Source organism: Notolepis coatsorum (assembly GCF_963971535.1).
Source record: "Notolepis coatsorum genome assembly, chromosome: 6".
Taxonomy (NCBI): domain Eukaryota; kingdom Metazoa; phylum Chordata; class Actinopteri; order Aulopiformes; family Paralepididae; genus Notolepis; species Notolepis coatsorum.
In genome coordinates, this window is record NC_140170.1 from 1,860,832 (window position 1) to 1,887,657 (window position 26,826).

Genomic DNA, 26,826 nt, shown 5'->3' on the forward strand with positions numbered 1-26,826 from the left:
AGTAGTGAGTGGCAGGATTCAATCAGACAGTAGTGATAATGATGATGGTACACATGGTCCAAACCGTAGTAACACACTGTACCAGAGTCAGTGCAGTGTTTATTATTAATAGTCAGACAATCCTAACAGTTCTCATGCAACTTGTTAGACACTTATACATTTTAAGTTTCAAATCTATAAGTCAAGATAGACTGCGCTCACAAAATATAACACTGGGTGCTGAAATCCCGTGGAGTATATTAGAAAAAGAAAGCAATACGCTTGGACCAGCACTCACAGATTTTGATTATTTAATGGCAGCCTGAAACAAACATGTTTCGGAACAATTTATTTATTTATTTTTGATGGCTAGCAAATGTTCTCACCGACAATAATGTTTATATACCAAGCAAAGCAGGAAGTGACATCATCCACAGGTGTGTTGAGAGTTGCTATAAGGTCGAATTTGACCCTGGAAGTACTTTGATACCAAGAGTCCATTCTTAAGTCAAAATTACCACACTATAGAAATAATAAATGTAGATATAAAATATATAAACATAAAATTGTTGTTATACTAGAAGCACAAATAAAACAAAAATAACATCTAGTATGTATGGCTAGATAGATGCACTCTAATGCCTTATTCATTTTAAAGGGGAACAAACAGGAAAAAAACAGGAAAAAACATCACCACTTCGGTGTACTTGAGGTTGTTGGTCAACTCACCTCTAAACAGACCTTTAAATATACCTGAGACGTCTGTTCAAGAATATCTCTGTGTGAATGTCCAACAAAATTAAATATATACAAAGTACATTCAAACTTATTACATAAGTATACCCGAAACTAAATTGCATATCTCTTACCCCTATTTTTTATGGGCTAAAAATAGATATTTACTGACTTACTAAATTAAAAAAATTCCCTTGAGTGCCTCTGTTGACAGCCTTGCATCATTACATCAGACCATTGTGTTTGGACTTGAAATATTCAAAATGGGGAAGGTCCTAAAATAAAAACGGGTAAACACTTTTTTTCCTTCGTGTAAATATAAAATATATAAAAAAAAAAAAATTATTAAACAAGAAACCCTTGGGTAAATAAGTCCGCCCTTTGGCGTAAAGTCAAACTCTTTTTTTGAGCCTCATAATAAAGAGGAAAAAACTTCAAAGTTTGACTTCCAGGGTCAAATGATGTTTTTTCCTGTTTTTTTCCTGTTTTTTCCTGTTTGTTCCCCTTTAAAATGAATAAGGCATTAGAGTGCATCTATCTAGCCATACATACTAGATGTTATTTTTGTTTTATTTGTGCTTCTAGTATAACAACAATTTTATGTTTATATATTTTATATCTACATTTATTATTTCTATAGTGTGGTAATTTTGACTTAAGAATGGACTCTTGGTATCAAAGTACTTCCAGGGTCAAATTCGACCTTATAGCAACTCTCAACACACCTGTGGATGATGTCACTTCCTGCTCTGCTTGGTATATAAACATTATTGTCGGTGAGAACATTTACTAGCCATCAACACTGAGGAAGGAACATAAATTGTTTTCCGAAACATGTTTGTTTCAGGCTGCCATTAAATAATCAAAATCTGTGAGTGCTGGTCCAAGCGTATTGCTTTCTTTTTCTAAGTTTCAAATCTAACCAAATGCCAATTTAAACAATTAGATAATCCCTTTGTTATGATGATAGCATTGTGCTAGTTGTCACCTTCCTGTTTGTCACTTCCTGCTTGTCACTTCCAGTCGAGTATTTTAGCTCGGGAATCTGTGCGCCTCTAGGGTTGCCATGGGACCAGAGGAAACATACTATTTTCCCTCTTGTGCCAATTCTCCCTCCCCTGTCCTGATCGTTGCTCGCATGTGCCCCCCACTGGCCAGTCGTAGGGAGGGTAGAAGCCCATCACATGTCCCCTCCGATACATGTGGAGGCAGCCAGTCACTTCTTTTCACCTGCCAGCGCAGACTCTCATTGACGAGGAGTAACGTGTGGGAGGCTCACACTACCCCCGCCATTTCCTGTCTCTGCTGTGCAGGCGTCCCCAACCGACCTGTAGGAGTCACTGTCCACAACGTCCAGATTACCACCCATCGACTTCCCACCCGCTGACTCTGCCAATTGAGTCAGTATGATGGCCGGCCCAAGCCGGAGGCAACGCCGACAGCCGGATCCGAGACCGGTGTCTCTTGCGTCGGTGACGAGCGCAATGTCCGCTGCGCCACCCAGCCGCCCCTAGGAAACACTCCTTTTAACTAGAGATGGGCATCAATTTTGGAATATTCCGATAGTCGTTAAATTATAAGAAATTAAATAGTTTATGCACATATTGTTTTGTAAATATAAATATATGTTCCCTTGTTTTTACCGGCACCTACACCGTGTAGTGTATTGAGAGGGGACCCTATTAACTGTTACACCGCTGAACGGCATGCTGGGTACAGCTCGCTAGCTCTCCAGGTAACAGTCTGTTAACAGCTGGGAGAACAGAAGAGAAAGATGGAGAAAGACAGACTGGAGATGTTACCTGGTGGCAGCGTTTTGTTCGCTCGCCACGTTGTTTCACTAAGTTCACACATTTCAAGCATCAGTGATGTAATACCGTAATTCCTCTAATAGTAACCGGTATTCAATTAAAAACCGGGTCTCTATTAATGACCGGGTGCGCTGTTGAGCTAAGCAATTATAAGCCGGCCTCCTAATACAAGCCGGGTATATTTTGTTATTGTTGTTATATGCTGGCCTGGCTGTGCAGTAAATACCATATAATGGTATGGTGTTAATGTTTACCAAGAGAGTAAGCCTACCTCAGAATTGTATAAAACGAAGTTATTATTATTATTATTATTATTATTATTATTATTATTATTATTATTATTATTATTATTATTATTATTATTATTATTATTATTATTATTATTATTATTATTATTATTATTATACCAGTATTGTGATTGCACTATTATACTTTATTTTACTTTTTTTGACCACCTGTAATTGCACTGTTTACTACCGTATTTCATACAGTACTTGGTTTCAATAAATAACCCAGTACATTTGACTGGGTTCAAACTGACACAAAATGTTGATTTATTCATTATGATCTGTTTGGAAATTAGAAATATAGGCCTCTCTCTTATACAGGCCTCCTCCTAATACAAGCCTGGTACCCGCTACAGTTGAAACAAATACAAGCCGGGGTTACTATTAGAGGAATTACGGTATTCATAATTAATGCTTTACGTTCACCCGCTCCGCTAGCGTTAGCCGTTAGCGATGACAGCAGCCAGCTAGCGCACTGGTTGGATTATCTCACGTTTGCTGTTAAAGGGGAACTATCTTATAAATGGCCTTTTTCAGTGTTTAGCATTGTTTCCTAGCTATGTGGACTTATATTAATATGATCTATGTCTCTAATTCTCATATTGGCGCATTCTTCCAATTCTCCTCTCACAATATTCACCCTCACTGAACTGAGTCATCTGAAAATGTGCTGATTTGTGATGTCAGAGAGACACCGCTGCATGATAATGTGGCTGTGTGGCATCAGGCCCCACAGTGGTTTAGGAGCCCAGCCTCAAAACGGCTCGAGATCTTGAGGTAGAAAAATGCTGTTTTTGAGGACTTCATTAGAAATACAAAACAATGAAAAAAAAAAAAAAAAAATTACAGAGGTGTTCCATAGACTCACAGGAATTGCGTAAAAGTGCCCAAATAGTGAAAGAAATAGTAAAATAGTTCCCCTTTAAGTAAAAACAAAACCACGCATTAACGTGGAAGCTCAGACATTCCAAGCATCAACGATGTAACTTTCGCTAAGCTTTTGTTCCTGGAAATAACGTTAGCCTGCTGCGACTCGCAAATATCTAGCTGTTAGCGACAGCAGCCAGCCAGCCAGCGTGTTGGATGATCTCACGTTGGCTATTAAGTCAAAACAAATAGCAACGTTGGGAGTTTTGCCCATCCCTACTTTTAAGAAAAAATTTCAAACTTCAAATAAACTCCACGCTCTCTCTCACGTTCCTTTTCGGAAAAAGAAGCTCCAAGTAACCGCGAGGTTTAGAAGCTACGAACGGAGAGAGAGAGAAAAGGCGAGGGATCATTCAGCTGAGTTTACTCGAGGCCTGGACCTCATCACAGCCTGGACCGCATCACAGCCTGGACCTCCTCACAGCCTGGACCTCATCACAGCCTGGACCTCATCACAGCCTGAACCTCATCACAGCCTGGACCTCATCACAGCCTGGACCTCATCACAGCCTGGACCTCATCACAGCCTGGACCTCATCACAGCCTGGACCTCATCACAGCCTGCTGGACCTCATCACAGCCTGGACCTCATCACAGCCTGGACCTCATCACAGCCTGGACCTCCTCACAGCCTGGACCTCCTCACAGCCTGGACCTCCTCACAGCCTGGACCTCATCACAGCCTGGACCTCCTCACAGCCTGGACCTCATCACAGCCTGGACCGCATCACAGCCTGGACCTCATCACAGCCTGGACCTCATCACAGCCTGGACCTCCTCACAGCCTGCTGGACCTCATCACAGCCTGGACCTCCTCACAGCCTGGACCTCATCACAGCCTGGACCTCATCACAGCCTGGACCTCATCACAGCCTGGACCTCATCACAGCCTGGACCTCCTCACAGCCTGGACCTCATCACAGCCTGGACCTCATCACAGCCTGGACCTCATCACAGCCTGGACCTCCTCACAGCCTGGACCTCATCACAGCCTGGACCTCATCACAGCCTGGACCTCCTCACAGCCTGGACCTCCTCACAGCCTGGACCTCCTCACAGCCTGGACCTCCTCACAGCCTGGACCTCATCACAGCCTGGACCTCCTCACAGCCTGGACCTCATCACAGCCTGGACCTCATCACAGCCTGGACCTCATCACAGCCTGGACCTCATCACAGCCTGGACCTCCTCACAGCCTGGACCTCATCACAGCCTGGACCTCATCACAGCCTGGACCTCCTCACAGCCTGGACCTCATCACAGCCTGGACCTCCTCACAGCCTGGACCTCATCACAGCCTGGACCGCATCACAGCCTGGACCTCATCACAGCCTGGACCTCATCACAGCCTGGACCTCATCACAGCCTGGACCTCATCACAGCCTGGACCTGGACCTCCTCACAGCCTGGACCTCATCACAGCCTGGACCTCCTCACAGCCTGGACCTCATCACAGCCTGGACCTCCTCACAGCCTGGACCTCATCACAGCCTGGACCTCATCACAGCCTGGACCTCATCACAGCCTGCTGGACCTCATCACAGCCTGGACCTCCTCACAGCCTGGACCTCATCACAGCCTGGACCTCATCACAGCCTGGACCTCCTCACAGCCTGGACCTCATCACAGCCTGGACCTCATCACAGCCTGGACCTCATCACAGCCTGGACCTCATCACAGCCTGGACCTCCTCACAGCCTGGACCTCATCACAGCCGCTCCAGAATCCCTCCGCCTCCCAGAGTTTACTCGAGGCCTGGACCTCATCACAGCCGCTCCAGAATCCCTCCGCCTCCCAGAGTTTACTCGAGGCCTGGACCTCATCACAGCCGCTCCAGAATCCCTCCGCCTCCCAGAGTTTACTCGAGGCCTGGACCTCATCACAGCCGCTCCAGAATCCCTCCGCCTCCCAGAGTTTACTCGAGGCCTGGACCTCATCACAGCCGCCCCAGAATCCCTCCGCCTCCCAGAGTTTACCTAATGGAATTACGCTATGTCATATCCACAGCATTCCATCTAAGTATCTACACATGTCCTCCTTTTTTTCCTTCTCCTCCCTCTCCTTCTCCTTCTCCCGCTCCCGCTCCCCTCTCTCCCTCTCCTTCTCCTTCTCCTCCTTCTCCCGCTCCCGCTCCCCTCTCCTTCTCCTCCTTCTCCCGCTCCCGCTCCCCTCTCTCCTTCTCCCTCTCCTTCTCCTCCTTCTCTTTCTCCTCCTTCTCCTCCTTCTCCTCCGCTCCCCTCTGTCCTCCCGAGGAGTCAGTTGGTCGTGTCGTCATGGCTAAACAACACAGAGAGTTTTTTTTATTTTTTTTCAGAGCGGAGGCTTAATTCTCCTGAACGGAAGACATTAGCGGAGCCTCGGTTTCATGGAAAATTCTGCCAAACGGCTGTGGAATGTTTGTAGCCCGGGATCTTGATCCAAGTGCTCCTTAGCATCAGAACCAAGCACTTGCAGATGGAGGGGGCGGGGGGGGCTCTGTTAGATATTTACCAAGGTCCATCAGAAACCACATCTTCAAGAAATATTATCTCTGACCCCACTCACCCAGCACACCACATCTTTCAGCTGCTGCCCTCCGGGAGGCGCTACAGATCCCTGAGCACCAAAACATCCCGCTTTAAAAACAGCTTCTTCCCCACTGCCATACGGACACTGATCTCCCTGTAGCAACCCCCCCCCCCCCCCTACCTCTGTTGCTATGGACATGGACAAAAACTGTGATATTGTGGTCTTTGTAATTATGTATTTATGTATTAACTGCATGTAGTATGTATGTATTGTAAGTAGGGATGTCCGATATTATCGGCCTACCGATATTATCGGCCGATATCGGCATTAATATGTGATATCGGAAAATATCAGTATCGGTTTTCAAAAAAATTAAAAAACGATTTTTTTTTACATTTCTATAACCTTTATTTACCCAGGCAAGCAAGTGAGAACAAATTCTGATTTTATTTATTGTCAAAAGTATACATAATGTTGTGTTCATTCCACGACAAGAGATATGTAATGTTAATTACCTGAAATTATTCCATTTTTGGGGGGGGGGGGAAACCCTGCATATATCGGTATCGGTTGATATCGGTATCGGAAATTAAGAATTGGACAATATCGGTCTATCGGTAAAAAAGCCAATATCGAGCATCCCTAGCTGTAAGTAATGTTATATGTTCTATGTTGGAACAATGCTGTAACGGCACTGAAAACAAATTCCACCAGCCTGGCCTGGCTGGGTGGTCATTAAAGAATCTAATCTCCCCTGTTTTTTTTTACAGTATAAAAAGCAATTGACCTATCTCAAGTCCCGCCCTCTCTGCTTGATCCTCCAATCACAACAACCCGTCGCTCGAGATAGATCGATTAGATCGGAGGGCACTGGAGACACGGATCGTCTTTAGAAAAGTATTTAATAGGGCGCATTGCGCAAGAAGAGGTTTCAACGCAAACGTCGTTTGTCGTCGTGGTTTGTGTTGAAACGTTAGTGACTTTGTTTTGCAGCCTATTAAATATGTTCATAAAGTTGATCCTATTAAATATGTTTCTAAAGATGATTCCTGTTTCTGATTACGTCTGAAATACGTCACTAGACAATTTTAGTTCAGGATTCACTTCATTGTCATAAGTCTCTTTGACACATTAATACATTATAGTGTGCTATAGATTAAACATGAATACATTTACTGTGCTATATATTAAACATGAATACATTTTACTGTGCTATAGATTAAACATGAATACATTTACTGTGCTATATATTAAACATGAATACATTTTACTGTGCTATAGATTAAACATGAATACATTTACTGTGCTATATATTAAACATGAATACATTTTACTGTGCTATAGATTAAACATGAATACATTTACTGTGCTATATATTAAACATGAATACATTTTACTGTGCTATAGATTAAACATGAATACATTTACTGTGCTATATATTAAACATGAATACATTTTACTGTGCTATAGATTAAACATGAATACATTTTACTGTGCTATATATTTAAAAATACATTTAACTGTGCTATATATTAAACATGAATACATTTGACTGTGCTATATATTAAACATGAGTACATTTTACTGTGCTATAGATTAAACATGAGTACATTTTACTGCGCTATAGATTAAACATGAATACATTTGACTGCGCTATAGATTAAACATGAATACATTTGACTGCGCTATAGATTAAACATGAATCAATTTGACTGTGCTATAGATTAAACATGAATCAATTTGACTGTGCTATAGATTAAACATGAATAAATGTCACTGTGCTATATATTAAACATGAGTACATTTGACTGTTCTATATATAAAATATTAATACATTTTACTGTGCTATATATTAATCATCAATACATTTGACTGTGCTATATATTAAACATTAATACATTTATTGTGCTATAGATTAAACATGAATACATTTTACTGTGATATAGATAAAAAATGAATACATTTACTGTGCTATAGATTAAACATGAATACATTATACTGTGCTATATATTTAAACAATACATTTTACTGTGCTATATATTAAACATTAATACATTATAGTGTGCTATAGATGAATCATTAATACATTCTACTGTGTTATAGATTAAACATGAATACATTTGACTGTGCTATATATTAGATATTTATAAATTTTTCTGTGCTATATATTAGACATTTATACATTTTACTGTGCTATATATTAGACATTTATACATTTTACTGTGCTATATATCAACATTCGATGGCCATCTGCTACAGCGATCTTGTATCCTTCCCAAGCAGATTGTCAGGAGGAAAAGGAGGAAAGCACCAGTTGGGATTGGAGGATGGAGGAAAGGGGGCGGGGTTTGAGATAGGTCAAGTGGTTTAGTTCAACTAGGGACGCACAGTGGCGCACGTGAAACAACCCCATTGTGACTCCCTAGTACCATCGCAGGGATTTAATTTCCTGTTTCTAATAATAATATTGTTGTAATAATTGACACCCTTCTTTATTTTTACAGAATAGTAAACCAGATTCCTTGTTAAAGATGGAAGAGGAATGCAGGTTCGACAGAACGCCTCTGAGCAATAAAGACAAGTTCTCTTTTACCATGTCCCACAAGAAACTGCTGGGGTACGTATGAAAGTAAAATGACATACTATTGTCAAATGTTATAGATGTTACATTAAAAGATATTTCCAAAAGACTATCATGCACTTTCCTAAGTAATCTACCGTGCCTATTATTACTACCTTCTATGCTAACATGTCTACACTACTACTATGCACTCAAGTTCAACACTGTTTGACGAACAATCTTACTGGCCGTTAGCTGCCAGAGTTGTACCCTTCCTTCCTGCTGACTTGTTGTACATAACTTGTAAGTCGCTTTGGGATAAAACCGTTCAGCTAAATGACTAAATGTAGAATGTAAACGAGAGTGTATTTGTATCATTACGGTGGATTTGTGATGGTATATATACCTGTGCGTGGGTGAGCGTGCGTGCGTGTATGTCCGTCAGCACAGCACAGCAAGTCTCTTTGGATAAAAGCGTTCAGCTAAATGATTAAATGTAGAATGTAAACGAGAGTGTATTTATCATTACGGTGGATTTGTGATGGTATATATACTGTACCTGTGCGTGGGTGGGCGTGCGTGCGTGAGCGTATGTCCGTCAGCACCGCGTCCATTAGGGCTCGCCTGGGTGGGTCTCGCGCCCGGAGGGTCTTACTGTGATGTCGTTTCCCCTTCCAGCTCCAAGACACTGAAACCTCAGACCAACAGTGTGTTCGGCTCGTTACAAAACCTCAAGGAGGACAAGGCCAAGCCGGTGAGGGACGAGTACGAGTATGTGTCGGACGAGGGGGAGCTGAAGATAGACGAGTTCCCCATCAGGAGGAAGAAGAACGCCGTCAAGAGAGACCTATCGTGTGAGTTCACTGCTCCTTGTTCTTTAGACCTATCGTGTGAGTTCACTGCTCCTTGTTCTTTAGACCTATCGTGTGAGTTCACTGCTCCTTGTTCTTTAGACCTATCGTGTGAGTTCACTGCTCCTTGTTCTTTAGACCTATCGTGTGAGTTCACTGCTCCTTGTTCTTTAGACCTATCGTGTGAGTTCACTGCCCCTTATTCTTTAGACCTATCGTGTGAGTTCACTGCCCCTTATTCTTTAGACCTATCGTGTGAGTTCACTGCCCCTTGTTCTTTAGACCTATCGTGTGAGTTCACTGCCCCTTATTCTTTAGACCTATCGTGTGAGTTCACTGCTCCTTATTCTTTAGACCTATCGTGTGAGTTCACTGCTCCTTGTTCTTTAGACCTATCGTGTGAGTTCACTGCCCCTTGTTCTTTAGACCTATCGTGTGAGTTCACTGCTCCTTGTTCTTTAGACCTATCGTGTGAGTTCACTGCCCCTTGTTCTTTAGACCTATCGTGTGAGTTCACTGCCCCTTGTTCTTTAGACCTATCGTGTGAGTTCACTGCCCCTTGTTCTTTAGACCTATCGTGTGAGTTCACTGCTCCTTGTTCTTTAGACCTATCGTGTGAGTTCACTGCTCCTTGTTCTTTAGATCTATCGTGTGAGTTCACTGCTCCTTGTTCTTTAGACCTATCGTGTGAGTTCACTGCCCCTTATTCTTTAGACCTATCGTGTGAGTTCACTGCCCCTTATTCTTTAGACCTATCGTGTGAGTTCACTGCCCCTTGTTCTTTAGACCTATCGTGTGAGTTCACTGCCCCTTGTTCTTTAGACCTATCGTGTGAGTTCACTGCCCCTTATTCTTTAGACCTATCGTGTGAGTTCACTGCTCCTTGTTCTTTAGACCTATCGTGTGAGTTCACTGCTCCTTATTCTTTTGTGTTGTGTAATGAAAAATTGCATGTGTTTTCAGTGGATTATATATATATATATACAGTATATATATTTGATTAGATTCGAGTGTATTGTTGTTATACATTATACAGTAGTAGAGTACAGTTTGGCATCCAACCAGAGTGTGAATGTAACAGTAAAGTGCAATAGTAATATACAAAGTACAGGTGATTAATATATATAAAATATATAAATGAGTACTACTGAGTAATAGTGCTAATCAGATGTATGTACAGAGTTGTAGTATTAATATGCACAGTGTTACAGGTATAAATACACTATGGGAGTAAGTCATACTGGCCAGCAGTGTAACTAGTAAGAGTAGGTAAGGGATATGTACAGATATAGATATAGTATCTACAGATATGTAGAAAGGATTATATGCAGGTATGTACAGACGGATGTGGATAGATATATATATACGGAGAAGATGAAAAAAAAATATATATAAATGATACAGTATATGATTGATATTTAAAAGTACATTGTGGTGGAGCTGTAGCTGATCGACTACTCTTGTCTGGCAGTTCTGTCGAGCATCAAAGAACCCATCATCCAGCCATCCAAGAAACCAAAGCTCCAGCCGTCGGTCACAAAGGTATGTAATTTCCCCGTACACCGTACGTACCACACCGCCGTACCACACTCCAGAATCGCCCCCCCGATAACCATCCATCAAATCCAAAAAAACTTGAAAACGTGCGCCTATAGTAGTCGCCGTCTTTCCAGCGATTCGATATTCATAATACATTTTTATATTAATCGCAGTATGTTATTTACACACAAAACAGAATCACTCGTGATTAGGGGTGTAAAGGTACACGTATCCGTACCGAACCGAACAAGTTTCAGTGTGTACCGCACCGTACCGTACCGAACGGCTGTGTACTGTACCGAACTAATACAACGGTATGTTAACCACTAACGACCGTCCACCGGGGGCTGTTTTTTTCACAATCTAATATAATTATTATTATTTTTTAAGTCGATTATTAATTTCAATATAGAATATTCGTTGACAGCCCTACAAGTACAATTAGTTACTGCACACTACATCACCCCTGAGTGGAACATGGAAAACCAAACTTTCCCCCACTGTACCGAAAACCCGTACCGAACCTTGACTTCAAAACCGAGGTACGTACCGTACGGAAACCGTGCGGAAAAATGTTGTGCATGTAATAAATGTCATCTGAACGTATTTAAAAAGCAATTATCGTACCGAGACAGGAGACCGTCTGTGCCCCCGGAACTGCTGCGGCAACTGAACTCCCATAATGCTCGGAGTTAAAACAACACACTTGGTTGAATCAAAGGGCGAAGCGACGCCGCAGAGCGATGAGGCAGAATAGCTGCGGTGTGGAGGGGAGGAGCTGTGAGCCACGGCGTCGTGACAGACGATCATGTGTTTTACTAACTCGGAGGTTAACGACACAGGGCCGCGCCAGTGGGCCAGTAACACTGTAGCTATAGGGAGGTGTAGTGGTTAGGCCATTGCTGTTTCCGGCCGGTCCACCTCGCAAAGAGAGAGAGAGAGAGAGAGAGAGAGAGAGAGAGAGAGAGAGAGAGAGAGAGAGAGAGAGAGAGAGAGAGAGAGAGAGAGAGAGAGAGAGACAGAGACAGAGACAGAGACAGAGACAGAGACAGAGAGAGAGAGAGAGAGAGAGAGAGAGAGACAGAGACAGAGACAGAGACAGAGACAGAGACACTGATCCTGACAGCAGGTAGGAGAGAGAAAGAGAGAGAGACACTGATCCTGACAGCACAGATAGGAGAGAGAGAGAGAGAGAGAGAGAGAGAGAGAGAGAGAGAGAGAGAGAGAGAGAGAGAGAGACACTGATCCTGACAGCAGATAGGAGAGAGAGAGAGAGAGAGAGAGACACTGATCCTGACAGCAGATAGGAGAGAGAGAGAGAGAGAGAGAGAGAGACACTGATCCTGACAGCAGATAGGAGAGAGAGAGAGAGAGAGAGAGAGACAGAGACAGAGACACTGATCCTGACAGCAGATAGGAGAGAGAGAGAGAGAGAGAGAGAGAGAGAGAGACAGAGACAGAGACACTGATCCTGACAGCAGATAGGAGAGAGAGAGAGACAGAGACAGAGACAGAGACACTGATCCTGACAGCAGGTAGGAGAGAGAAAGAGAGAGAGACACTGATCCTGACAGCACAGATAGGAGAGAGAGAGAGAGAGAGAGAGAGAGAGAGAGAGAGAGAGAGAGACACTGATCCTGACAGCACAGATAGGAGAGAGAGAGAGAGAGAGAGAGAGAGAGAGAGAGAGAGAGAGAGAGAGAGAGAGAGAGACTGATCCTGACAGCAGATAGGAGAGAGAGAGAGAGAGAGAGACACTGATCCTGACAGCAGATAGGAGAGAGAGAGAGAGAGAGAGAGAGACACTGATCCTGACAGCAGATAGGAGAGAGAGAGAGAGAGAGAGAGAGAGAGAGAGAGAGAGAGAGAGACACTGATCCTGACAGCAGATAGGAGAGAGAGAGAGAGAGAGAGAGAGAGAGACACTGATCCTGACAGCAGATAGGAGAGAGAGAGAGAGAGAGAGAGACAGAGACAGAGACACTGATCCTGACAGCAGATAGGAGAGAGAGAGAGAGAGAGAGAGAGACAGAGACAGAGACACTGATCCTGACAGCAGGTAGGAGAGAGAGAGAGAGAGAGAGAGAGAGAGAGAGAGAGAGAGAGAGACACTGATCCTGACAGCAGATAGAGAGAGAGAGAGAGAGAGAGAGAGAGAGAGACACTGATCCTGACAGCAGATATAGAGAGAGAGAGAGAGAGAGAGAGAGAGAGACACTGATCCTGACAGCAGATATAGAGAGAGAGAGAGAGAGAGAGAGAGACACTGATCCTGACAGCAGATATAGAGAGAGAGAGACCACATTGACTTCATACTGGGGTTACTCCCAGGCCCAGGTGTACAGTAAGTACGCCCTCCTCCCAACCTGGAGAACAAGAGAACAGAACAGAAAGCTAACCAACCAATAGGGAGGCAGGTCGTCTGGCTTCTTGTTTATGATTGGGCCTGGGGTCTCCAGGTAACGTAAAGGGGGTTCGGTTTATAAACAACCTTGAAAATGATGACCAGGTCCTGTTTTGCAGCTCGGCAAACGGACCACCATTACGGGGTGAATAATGACCCTGGCCTGACTGCCAGAAAACCAAGAATATCCTTTTTTTTTTGGGATGTCCGATATTGGCATTAAAATGTGATATCGGAAATTATCGGTATCGGTTTTAAATTTTTTTTTTTTAAATGTTTTACATTTATTTAACCTTTACTTACCCAGGCAAGCAAGTAAGAACAAATTCAGATTTTTATTTATTGTCAAAAGTATGCATAATGATGTGTTAATTCCACGACAAGAGATATGTAATGTTAATTACCTGAAATTATATAAGCATATATCGGTATCGGTTGATATCGGTTGATATCGGTATCGGAAATTAAGAGTTGGACAATATCGGTATATCGGTATCGGTAAAAAAGCCAATATCGAACATCCCTACTTTTTTTGTATCATTGTCGTGTGTGTGCGCTGGTATTTCTGGGGATTGGTATTAATATGATGACCACATGTTGTATTTATATAACATTATAATTACGTGTATTATTATATTGTAATCACGTGTATCCTCTCCACTTCCTCTCTCCCCAAAAGCAGAGCATGGATTCATCAGACGAAGAGTCTCTGCACATAGACACGGAGGCCAAGCCGGAGGTCAAGCCGGAGGTCAAGCCGGAGGTCAAGCCGGAGGTCAAAGGTCGTAACTCCAAGGTGTCCAAGAAGAAGGCGGGCAGCGCCGCGGGGATCCTGGACCTCCTGCAGGCCAGCAAGCAGGTCGGCAGCATCGACCTCAGTGCCAACAGGTACCACAATTAGGGCTGACCTTTGAATCTTTTTTTGGAATTCGAAGCTTCGGGGCCGAGATTCGATTTTAATTCGAAGCTTCGAGATAAAAAAATATATATTATTATAAAAAATTAATATTTTTTATTTAATTTTTTTTATGTTGTGGGACTTGTAAAGCACTTTGTCAGTGCTGTAAAGTTTAAACCTTTTTAAATCTTAGACAAACAAAACACTTTGCTTTCATGAAATGTTGTAAGCTGTCATTTGAGGCTTTATAAAAGCAGCACAATGAACACAAATCTGTCAGTGCGACCTCATCTTAAATAACAGACAGCATTGCTTGTTGTAGTTAACACTTTGATTGCCTAAGGCTAAATTCATGATATACCATAGGTTGCCAGCTCTATTTGTCTATGGAGAAGTTCCCCTTCTTTGCAGGGCTATAACTTTTTAAATTATATTGCTAAATTGCCATTATTAGGGCCCATTCAATGTCCTATATGTTTTTTTTTTATCCACTTTTTCTCCCATTTTTCTATATTTTCTCCCATCCCAATTTCGTATCATCCAATTCAACCCTCCCCTGTCACGAACGCTGTTTCTTGCCTCCCACAAGCCGGCTGCAATGTGGACTAAGTCATACATAGCACAAGTCCCCTCCGGTACTTGAGGTAACAGCAGTCGCATCTTTTCACCTGCGCAGCTCGATCTCTCAGTGTCGAGGAGTAACGCGTGGGAGGCTCACGCTGCCCCCGACACTTCCTGATTCTACTGCGCAGGCGCACCAACCGACCTGTAGGAGTCGCTTGTTCACAACGCCCGATCCCCACCCTTCAGTTTCCCTCCCCGTAATACAGCCAATGTGTATTACTGCGGACGACCAGCTAAACTGAAACAATGTGGAGAGCTGGATTCGAACACGCGAATCCTAGCGTCTCCACACTGGTGGCGAGTGCCTTGCCCACTACACCACCTAGCCGCCCTTCAATGTCCTATATGTATTGTTCAGGGTGTATGAACGTTAAACTTTTTCATTCACATATTCATACTAAAATATGATCTAAAGTATAAGTATGTTTTCATCTCTTTCTGCAGCTTTCTCCAGAACGTAATTTATAGCCCCAAATGCATTATATTGATGATCAAATACAGTTTGATAGCAATCGGCGCGATATAAAAAAATCCAACTGGACGGACTTCTGGAAGTTACTACACGTCATCTGATGTTGACCGGATGGGCGAGGGGGCGTTTATACTTCCGTGGGCAGCGTTATACCATTCATCTAATGTGGGTCAAATGTTCATCATAGCAGTTAGTGTCGAACACGGAAATTTTACACGCTAAAACTCACCCCAGTCTCCGCGGGCCGTTGGGCGATCAGCGTGGGGTAGACAGTTTTCCATTATGGGATGTAAAAATATCCGGTCCATTTCCAGCTTGTATAATAGTATATACGTCCAAATCATGTTGTTTATCGAGTTATTGGCAACGGATCGCTATGTATTGTGACGAGCTAGAGTGCCGGAACCTATACCGAGTGCCCGGAAGTAATATGGGTGAACAGCACATTGTCCAAGTAACTTCCTGTTTGGCGATTGCGCCGATCGGCCACCAGATGGCGCTCTTGAACCGCTAGAGGGTTCAGTGGGGCTTTTTGGTGGGTCTCAGGCCAGCGGATGGGAAATATGAATCCGATCACAGATTTTTGAAATATTGATATCAAAGACGAGTTACGGCGTCTTCGGCAACTTGAGCATGGCGGGGAAGGACGCCTAAACTCGTCTTCTGGCAGTTAAAGTGTTAACAAAGAGAGGCAGAGTTGATTATTTTATTTTTTTAATAATCAAATTTTATTTTCAGATTCGAATCCCATACCCATCGAACAAAGCTTCGAAGTATTTAAGACAGCCCTAACCAGAATCCACCCCCGACCTTGCAGGAATCTGACAATTAGGAACCGGCTTCGATTCCCATCCCTAGTTACCCGTCGGTAGTGTGATAGTAAAGGGTTAACCTTCTGTAGTGTGGCAGTGAAAGGGTTCAAATGAAAAATAGTGCTTGGAAAAGTCCTTGAAAGTCCTTGAATTTCACTTTGCAATGTCTGTGGGAACCGTGGTACACACAATGAAAACACGGCACAACACACACTCTGCACGTGAGCCAAATCGCCGCCCGGAGGTCCTCCCGCCTTCTTCTCTCTCTCTTAACCGACTCGACGTCGTACCCCCCCCCCCCCCCTAATGGTACGAGCCACTGACGTGCAAATCGACGACGCGATGACTGATGTGATTGGATGAAAATAGAAACCATTTCTCGAGAGCCCTGCCCGGAGACCCGGGCGACGATACCCTATAGTAAGCTGGGAATCAACGAGCGGTCGGGGGGGGGGGGGGTAAACACTCTACACAGAACCTGTCAGCAGTTTACGTGTTAAGTTAGTGTTCCTTTGATCCCTCTGTGCGATTTGTCAAACGCGGGCCCGGCTCGGGGGCGATCCCCCCTCTCCCTTCTCCTCAGCCGTGCGCTGTTGTGGCTCTTGATGGTCTAGTTCCCCCACACTGAAAGCTACAAGTGAGTAATGGACGAAAGGGAGAAAGAAAACATGGCTGAAATATGTTAATTTCTCAAATTATTTTCCTGCTTTGAAAAAAAAGTGGCATGTGGGACCCTGTGATTGTGGGAAATGAGGAACGGGTTAATTACAACCACGTTCGGCAAGGAGCCGTCCCCCGCTGCCGCTCACCGGTTAACGACTTAATAGGTGGTAATCTGTACAGTCTGAAGTTGTTATTATTGTAGTTGTTTCTGAATGTGACAGGCGGTCGGCCCGTGGAGAATAGGTTGAGTATTCGCCTGCGTCACCCCGCGCCCATTCGTTTTACAGCGAGGGTTCATGTGCTGCGGGGGTTTGTAATGTGTTAGTGATCATGTGTGTGTAGTACATGTACTAAAAGGGGGGTCATCATGTCTTGGAACGTTTCGTGGATTTGTAGACTAATGTACTTTGTACTCGAGGTGAGAGCGTTCCGCGCTTTGTATTGTTTTCAACCCACAGTGTTGCAGCCTTAGAGGATATGGTATTTCTTGAATGGGTTTGGAGAATATATTCTCACGTGCAGGAAGTCACAATACTAGGCCCTGATTGGTGGACAGTACCCCCCCCCCCCCCGCCCCACACACACACACACGATTCAAATTATGCAAACCTGGAGCAGAAATTCAGTTCTGACACTACAAGCCTACGTGATCTAAAAGATTGATCAAGTCGAAGTCCAGCTGTGGTTTGTTCAACTGAGGACGACCTGACAAACCCGACAAACCTGACAAAACTGACAAACCTGACAAACTGACAAAGCTGACACTGTAAAAACAAAACGATTCTTGCTAAATCGAACTGCTGTAAATAAATACATCTGGTGAAAATAAAATAAATTTCGACTGTGTCCTATGGAACAGCCTTGATGAAGTGTCAATATTAAAGGTGCTGTACGTGGTGTTTCCTTTGGTTAAAATAAGTGTTAAATAGCTACATTCCGACAGCCATCACTGATATAATATAGTGTCTGGTCAGTAACATGGGTCTCCCAGTCCCTCCTGCTCTGCAGTAAACAGCCATCACTGATATAGAGTGTCTGGTCAGTAACATGGGTCTCCCAGTCCCTCCACTCTGCAGTAAACAGCCATCACTGATATAGAGTGTCTGGTCAGTAACATGGGTCTTCCAGTCCCTCCTGCTCTGCAGTAAACAGGAAATACATTTCCTGGTATCTCTTCCCACTTTATCCAATCAGGAGAAAGAATCCTAGATATTTCTTCTTATTTAAAAAAAAATCTTGCCAAGCCACATTTGCTTACTGAGATTATTTTACTTGTTTAACACAATCGCGGCCACTGGGATGAGTCTAATTATTCTCAAGAGGACCAGGAAATGTAAACAGACGTGGGGCTGTTTGTAGAGCTAAATCTATACTTTATAGTATTGCTATCTGTCCATTCTCATTGTGAATTGAGACCATAAACCGTCCCTTCAAAATGGCTTAAAGAAAAAAATAATTCATCAATACGTTCTCATTTTATAGCGCCGTGAATACCGGTATAAGCGTTATACCGGATTTGGTCTAGTATATTTCCTGGAAGCCGAGATACAGGGCTAATAGCTAATAACGTTAAATCCAATGGCATTTCGGTTATAGATACGCTCCAGTTAAAACTCAAACTGCATATGATCGGCACGATCCTCACGCATGTATGCATGAAAGGGGGGGGGGGGGCGGGGGACGTCATTTCTGATTATTGATTACCAATAACCGCGTTAGCCTCATTAGCCTCATAGGCCGGATGGCTATCAAAACAAGGCCCGATTGGGATGTACTTTACGTGAAAAGATCTTACCGTGGTCCGGTGGGATCCCCACAAGCATGTCCCCGTTATCGATCGCCATCTGGTAGATCGATATGTCCATTGGCTGATGATAAATCCCCTTATTGCATGGTGAAATCTGCGATGCAAAACGTAATCCAAGGTACAGGCTACACATATAGAATCCAGCTACTGGAAACTCAAAAAAAAAGATTGCTCCCGTCAGCCACAGTGCACACTGCATTATCGCGATAGCGCCCCTAAGAGGATCTGGCCGGTATTGCACTTTGTCGAATTCAATGAGTAGGGTAAATCTGCAGTGCCACTCGGCGACCTTGAATAGGTTATTAATATGGAATAAAAGCAATAACAACTTGCCACAGATTTATCCGTGCCTCTGTCCACAACGGGTGGAATCGAAACACGGAGATCTCCGTGCTTGGGCGGGATAGTGTTAAAGAACATTATTTGCTTAAAACTAGTTTTTATTTCTTATTTTTGTCAGACCATTTCAGTGTGGAGTTCTCTCTCCTGATTGGATACAAAATTATTTAGTGTTTACTGCAGAGCGGAGGGACTGGGAGACCCATGTTACTGACCAGACACTCTGTATCAGTGATGGCTGTCGGAATGTAGAGCTATTATTTTAACATGTAGACCACTTATTTTACTTAAGAAAATACCACTACAAAAGCACCTTTTAATTTAAGACGAAAAAAAAGGGTCAACCCCCTCTTTAAAGACAAATGACTCCCCTCAACCAGTCCTCATTCCTGGCTGCTTATTAATGGCGTGTAATGGGCTGTGCACTCAAGACTGTAGCACTCAAGTGCAACACTGTTTGACTAACAATCTCACTGACCCTTCATTTAATTTAATTTCAAACCTTTATTTAAACTCGAAAGGCAACTGAGGTTTCCCTCGTTTACCGTCACGTCGAGTGTACGTACAGAGTTAAGCAACAACAGGCATGTCAAATCACAGAGCGTATAAAATCATAACAAAGAGGCAAAGAGCAAGGATGACAAATCAATTAAAACACGTACAACCTGATGGACAAAGGTTGAAGATCAAGGTTTTAAACTCTGCAACAGAGAGGAGAATCTCAAGCTTTAAGGACTGGGAAATTACCCTGTTCCGAGCAAACTCTGGGGACCTTAAGGACCAGCCAGTCACTAGAATGGGTTCCACAGGTTCCAACATTCCATTCCAATAATGATGTAGTATAAGGAGGTAGCTTACCAATGATGATGTAGTATAAGGAGGTAGCTTACCAATAATGATGTAGTATAAGGAGGTAGCTTACCTATAATGATGTAGTATAAGGAGGTAGCTTACCAATAATGATGTAGTATAAGGAGGTAGCTTACCAATAATGATGTAGTATAAGGAGGTAGCTTACCAATAATGATGTAGTATAAGGAGGTAGCTTACCAATAATGATGTAGTATAAGGAGGTAGTTTACCAATAATGATGTAGTATAAGGAGGTAGCTTACCAATAATGATGTAGTATAAGGAGGTAGCTTACCAATGATGATGTAGTATAAGGAGGTAGCTTACCAATAATGATGTAGTATAAGGAGGTAGCTTACCAATAATGATGTAGTATAAGGAGGTAGCTTACCAATAATGATGTAGTATAAGGAGGTAGCTTACCAATAATGATGTAGTATAAGGAGGTAGCTTACCAATAATGATGTAGTATAAGGAGGTAGCTTACCAATAATGATGTAGTATAAGGAGGTAGCTTACCAATAATAATGTAGTATAAGGAGGTAGCTTACCAATAATGATGTAGTATAAGGAGGTAGCTTACCAATAATAATGTAGTATAAGGAGGTATCTTACCAATAATGATGTAGTATAAGGAGGTAGCTTACCAATAATGATGTAGTATAAGGAGGTAGCTTACCAATAATGATGTAGTATAAGGAGGTAGCTTACCAATAATGATGTAGTATAAGACGGTAGCTTACCAATAATGATGTAGTATAAGGAGGTAGCTTACCAATAATGATGTAGTATAAGGAGGTAGCTTACCAATAATGATGTAGTATAAGACGGTAGCTTACCAATAATGATGTAGTATAAGGAGGTAGCTTACCAATAATGATGTAGTATAAGGAGGTAGCTTACCAATAATGATGTAGTATAAGACGGTAGCTTACCAATAATGATGTAGTATAAGGAGGTAGCTTACCAATAATAATGTAGTATAAGGAGGTAGCTTACCAATAATGATGTAGTATAAGACGGTAGCTTACCAATAATGATGTAGTATAAGGAGGTAGCTTACCAATAATAATGTAGTATAAGGAGGTAGCTTACCAATAATGATGTAGTATAAGGAGGAGGTAGCTTACCAATAATAATGTAGTATAAGGAGGTAGCTTAACAATAATGATGTAGTATAAGGAGGTATCTTACCAATAATGATGTAGTATAAGGAGGTAGCTTACCAATAATGATGTAGTATAAGGAGGTAGCTTACCAATAATGATGTAGTATAAGGAGGTAGCTTACCAATAATGATGTAGTATAAGGAGGTAGTTTACCAATAATGATGTAGTATAAGGAGGTAGCTTACCAATAATGATGTAGTATAAGGAGGTAGCTTACCAATGATGATGTAGTATAAGGAGGTAGCTTACCAATAATGATGTAGTATAAGGAGGTAGCTTACCAATAATGATGTAGTATAAGGAGGTAGCTTACCAATAATGATGTAGTATAAGGAGGTAGCTTACCAATAATGATGTAGTATAAGGAGGTAGCTTACCAATAATGATGTAGTATAAGGAGGTAGCTTACCAATAATGATGTAGTATAAGGAGGTAGCTTACCAATAATAATGTAGTATAAGGAGGTAGCTTACCAATAATGATGTAGTATAAGGAGGTAGCTTACCAATAATAATGTAGTATAAGGAGGTATCTTACCAATAATGATGTAGTATAAGGAGGTAGCTTACCAATAATGATGTAGTATAAGGAGGTAGCTTACCAATAATGATGTAGTATAAGGAGGTAGCTTACCAATAATGATGTAGTATAAGACGGTAGCTTACCAATAATGATGTAGTATAAGGAGGTAGCTTACCAATAATGATGTAGTATAAGGAGGTAGCTTACCAATAATGATGTAGTATAAGACGGTAGCTTACCAATAATGATGTAGTATAAGGAGGTAGCTTACCAATAATGATGTAGTATAAGGAGGTAGCTTACCAATAATGATGTAGTATAAGACGGTAGCTTACCAATAATGATGTAGTATAAGGAGGTAGCTTACCAATAATAATGTAGTATAAGGAGGTAGCTTACCAATAATGATGTAGTATAAGGAGGAGGTAGCTTACCAATAATAATGTAGTATAAGGAGGTAGCTTAACAATAATGATGTAGTATAAGGAGGTATCTTACCAATAATGATGTAGTATAAGGAGGTAGCTTACCAATAATTATGTAGTATAAGGAGGTAGCTTACCAATAATGATGTAGTATCTTACTAATAATGATGTAGTATAAGGAGGTAGCTTACCAATAATGATGTAGTATAAGGAGGTAGCTTACCAATAATGATGTAGTATAAGGAGGTAGCTTACCAATAATGATGTAGTATAAGGAGGTAGCTTACCAATAATGATGTAGTATAAGGATGTAGCTTACCAATAATGATGTAGTATAAGGAGGTAGCTTACCAATAATGATGTAGTATAAGGAGGTAGCTTACCAATAATGATGTAGTATAAGGAGGTAGCTTAACAATAATGATGTAGTATAAGGAGGTAGCTTACCAATAATGATGTAGTATAAGGAGGTAGCTTACCAATAATAATGTAGTATACGGAGGTAGCTTACCAATAATAATGTAGTATAAGGAGGTAGCTTAACAATAATGATGTAGTATAAGGAGGTATCTTACCAATAATGATGTAGTATAAGGAGGTAGCTTACCAATAATTATGTAGTATAAGGAGGTAGCTTACCAATAATGATGTAGTATCTTACTAATAATGATGTAGTATAAGGAGGTAGCTTACCAATAATGATGTAGTATAAGGAGGTAGCTTACCAATAATGATGTAGTATAAGGAGGTAGCTTACCAATAATGATGTAGTATAAGGAGGTAGCTTACCAATAATGATGTAGTATAAGGATGTAGCTTACCAATAATGATGTAGTATAAGGAGGTAGCTTACCAATAATGATGTAGTATAAGGATGTAGCTTACCAATAATGATGTAGTATAAGGAGGTAGCTTACCAATAATGATGTAGTATAAGGAGGTAGCTTACCAATAATGATGTAGTATAAGGAGGTAGCTTACCAATAATAATGTAGTATAAGGATGTAGCTTACCAATAATAATGTAGTATAAGGAGGTATCTTACCAATAATGTAGTATAAGGAGGTATCTTACCAATAATGATGTAGTATAAGGAGGTAGCTTACCAATAATAATGTAGTATAAGGAGGTATCTTACCAATAATGTAGTATAAGGAGGTATCTTACCAATAATGATGTAGTATAAGGAGGTAGCTTACCAATAATGATGTAGTATAAGGAGGTAGCTTACCAATAATGATGTAGTATAAGGAGGTAGCTTACCAATAATGATGTAGTATAAGGATGTAGCTTACCAATAATAATGTAGTATAAGGAGGTATCTTACCAATAATGATGTAGTATAAGGAGGTAGCTTACCAATAATGATGTAGTATAAGGAGGTAGCTTACCAATAATGTAGTATAAGGAGGTAGCTTACCAATAATGATGTAGTAAGTATAAGGAGGTATCTTACCAATAATGATGTAGTATAAGGAGCTAGCTTACCAATAATGATGTAGTATAAGGAGGTATCTTACCAATAATGATGTAGTATAAGGAGGTAGCTTACCAATAATGATGTAGTATAAGGAGGTAGCTTACCAATAATAATGTAGTATAAGGAGGTAGCTTACCAATAATAATGTAGTATAAGGAGGTATCTTACCAATAATGTAGTATAAGGAGGTATCTTACCAATAATGATGTAGTATAAGGAGGTAGCTTACCAATAATGATGTAGTATAAGGAGGTAGCTTACCAATAATGATGTAGTATAAGGAGGTAGCTTACCAATAATGATGTAGTATAAGGAGGTAGCTTACCAAATAATGATGTAGTATAAGGAGGTAGCTTACCAATAATGATGTAGTATAAGGAGGTAGCTTACCAATAATGATGTAGTATAAGGAGGTATCTTACCAATAATGATGTAGTATAAGGAGGTAGCTTACCAATAATGATGTAGTATAAGGAGGTAGCTTACCAATAATGATGTAGTATAAGGAGGTAGCTTACCAATAATGATGTAGTATAAGGAGGTAGCTTACCAATAATGATGTAGTATAAGGAGGTAGCTTACCAAATAATGATGTAGTATAAGGAGGTAGCTTACCAATAATGATGTAGTATAAGGAGGTAGCTTACCAATAATAATGTAGTATAAGGAGGTAGCTTACCAATAATATAGTATAAGGAGGTATCTTACCAATAATAATGTAGTATAAGGAGGTAGCTTACCAATAATATAGTATAAGGAGGTAGCTTACCAATAATGATGTAGTATAAGGAGGTAGCTTACCAATAATAATGTAGTATAAGGAGGTAGCTTACCAATAATATAGTATAAGGAGGTAGCTTACCAATAATAATGTAGTATAAGGAGGTAGCTTACCAATAATATAGTATAAGGAGGTAGCTTACCAATAATGATGTAGTATCTTACTAATAATGATGTAGTATAAGGAGGTAGCTTACCAATAATGATGTAGTATAAGGAGGTAGCTTACCAATAATGATGTAGTATAAGGAGGTAGCTTACCAATAATGTAGTATAAGGAGGTAGCTTACCAATAATGTAGTATAAGGAGGTAGTTTACCAATAATTATGTAGTATAAGGAGGTAGCTTACCAATAATAATGTAGTATAAGGAGGTAGCTTACCAATAATGATGTAGTATAAGGAGGTAGCTTACCAATAATGATGTAGTATAAGGAGGTAGCTTACCAATAATGATGTAGTATAAGGAGGTAGCTTACCAATAATGATGTAGTATAAGGAGGTAGCTTACCAATAATGATGTAGTATAAGGAGGTAGCTTACCAATAATGATGTAGTATAAGGAGGTATCTTACCAATAATAATGTAGTATAAGGAGGTATCTTACCAATAATGTAGTATAAGGAGGTATCTTACCAATAATGATGTAGTATAAGGAGGTAGCTTACCAATAATGATGTAGTATAAGGAGGTAGCTTACCAATAATGATGTAGTATAAGGAGGTAGCTTACCAATAATGATGTAGTATAAGGAGGTAGCTTACCAATAATGATGTAGTATAAGGAGGTAGCTTACCAATAATGATGTAGTATAAGGAGGAGGTAGCTTACCAATAATGATGTAGTATAAGGAGGTAGCTTACCAATAATAATGTAGTATAAGGAGGTAGCTTACCAATAATGATGTAGTATAAGGAGGTAGCTTACCAATAATGATGTAGTATAAGGAGGTAGCTTACCAATAATGATGTAGTATAAGGAGGTAGCTTACCAAATAATGATGTAGTATAAGGAGGTAGCTTACCAATAATGATGTAGTATAAGGAGGTAGCTTAACAATAATGATGTAGTATAAGGAGGTAGCTTACCAATAATAATGTAGTATACGGAGGTAGCTTACCAATAATATAGTATAAGGAGGTATCTTACCAATAATAATGTAGTATAAGGAGGTAGCTTACCAATAATATAGTATAAGGAGGTAGCTTACCAATAATGATGTAGTATAAGGAGGTAGCTTACCAATAATAATGTAGTATAAGGAGGTAGCTTACCAATAATATAGTATAAGGAGGTAGCTTACCAATAATAATGTAGTATAAGGAGGTAGCTTACCAATAATATAGTATAAGGAGGTAGCTTACCAATAATGATGTAGTATCTTACTAATAATGATGTAGTATAAGGAGGTAGCTTACCAATAATGATGTAGTATAAGGAGGTAGCTTACCAATAATGATGTAGTATAAGGAGGTAGCTTACCAATAATGTAGTATAAGGAGGTAGCTTACCAATAATGTAGTATAAGGAGGTAGTTTACCAATAATTATGTAGTATAAGGAGGTAGCTTACCAATAATAATGTAGTATAAGGAGGTAGCTTACCAATAATGATGTAGTATAAGGAGGTAGCTTACCAATAATGATGTAGTATAAGGAGGTAGCTTACCAATAATAATGTAGTATAAGGAGGTAGCTTACCAATGATGATGTAGTATAAGGAGGTAGCTTACCAATAAGGGCCTTAAAAATTAACAAATACCAGTGTTTGTTGCGCCTCTCAATCAGCGAGGACCAACCAACCTTCTCATAAAGGACACAGTGATGAGTGTCGTATCTATCATTAGTGATGAATCTGAGGGCAGAGTGATTATAGAGTCCAGGGCCCTCATTTATCAACAATGCTTAGAAAGTGTTCTATTTTCGTTCTTAAGCACAGAATTTAGAATGTGTGTACGTACAGAAAAATCTGGATTTATCACACATGCGTGCACAGGTTCTACGCACACTCCGTGTTGATAAATACCATTTGTTCTACGCTCCGCGCTCGTGCACGATTTTAAGTATTTGCATATAGAACCGCCCGTAATGAACCATATAACACCCCCATGAAATGTGGAAAAGTGGACTAAGCCGAGCGAAGCGTGTTATGGGAGAAATACGCGACAGGCTGACAGACATGTACACGTACGGTGATGTCGGATATGATATCTATTAACTTCCTAAAGACCATTGCTGCCTGGGCAGCGCAAACACTAATAAAGACCGTTAACCACTGTTTGCCATTGGTGTCATTAATAACCATGCTGGAATAAGCCTTTTCTTCGTTTCGTTCGATTAATACCCAGGGATTAAAGTTCTCCGTAAATGTTCTACCTGCATAT

The 26,826-nt window shown here is 41.0% G+C and overlaps 1 protein-coding gene across 1 annotated transcript in view; it reads left to right on the forward strand.

Moving 5' to 3' along the window:
* The window catches only part of phf2 (PHD finger protein 2), a 101,084-nt gene that overhangs the window by 59,624 nt on the left and 14,634 nt on the right, over positions 1–26,826 (forward strand). Inside the window, exons 5-10 of the mRNA XM_084317098.1 lie at positions 4,164–5,709; positions 8,531–8,609; positions 8,752–8,864; positions 9,486–9,661; positions 11,130–11,200; positions 14,284–14,489. Of these exons, the coding sequence (XP_084173224.1) occupies positions 4,164–5,709; positions 8,531–8,609; positions 8,752–8,864; positions 9,486–9,661; positions 11,130–11,200; positions 14,284–14,489 (2,191 nt within the window). The remainder of the gene's footprint in view (positions 1–4,163; positions 5,710–8,530; positions 8,610–8,751; positions 8,865–9,485; positions 9,662–11,129; positions 11,201–14,283; positions 14,490–26,826) is intronic.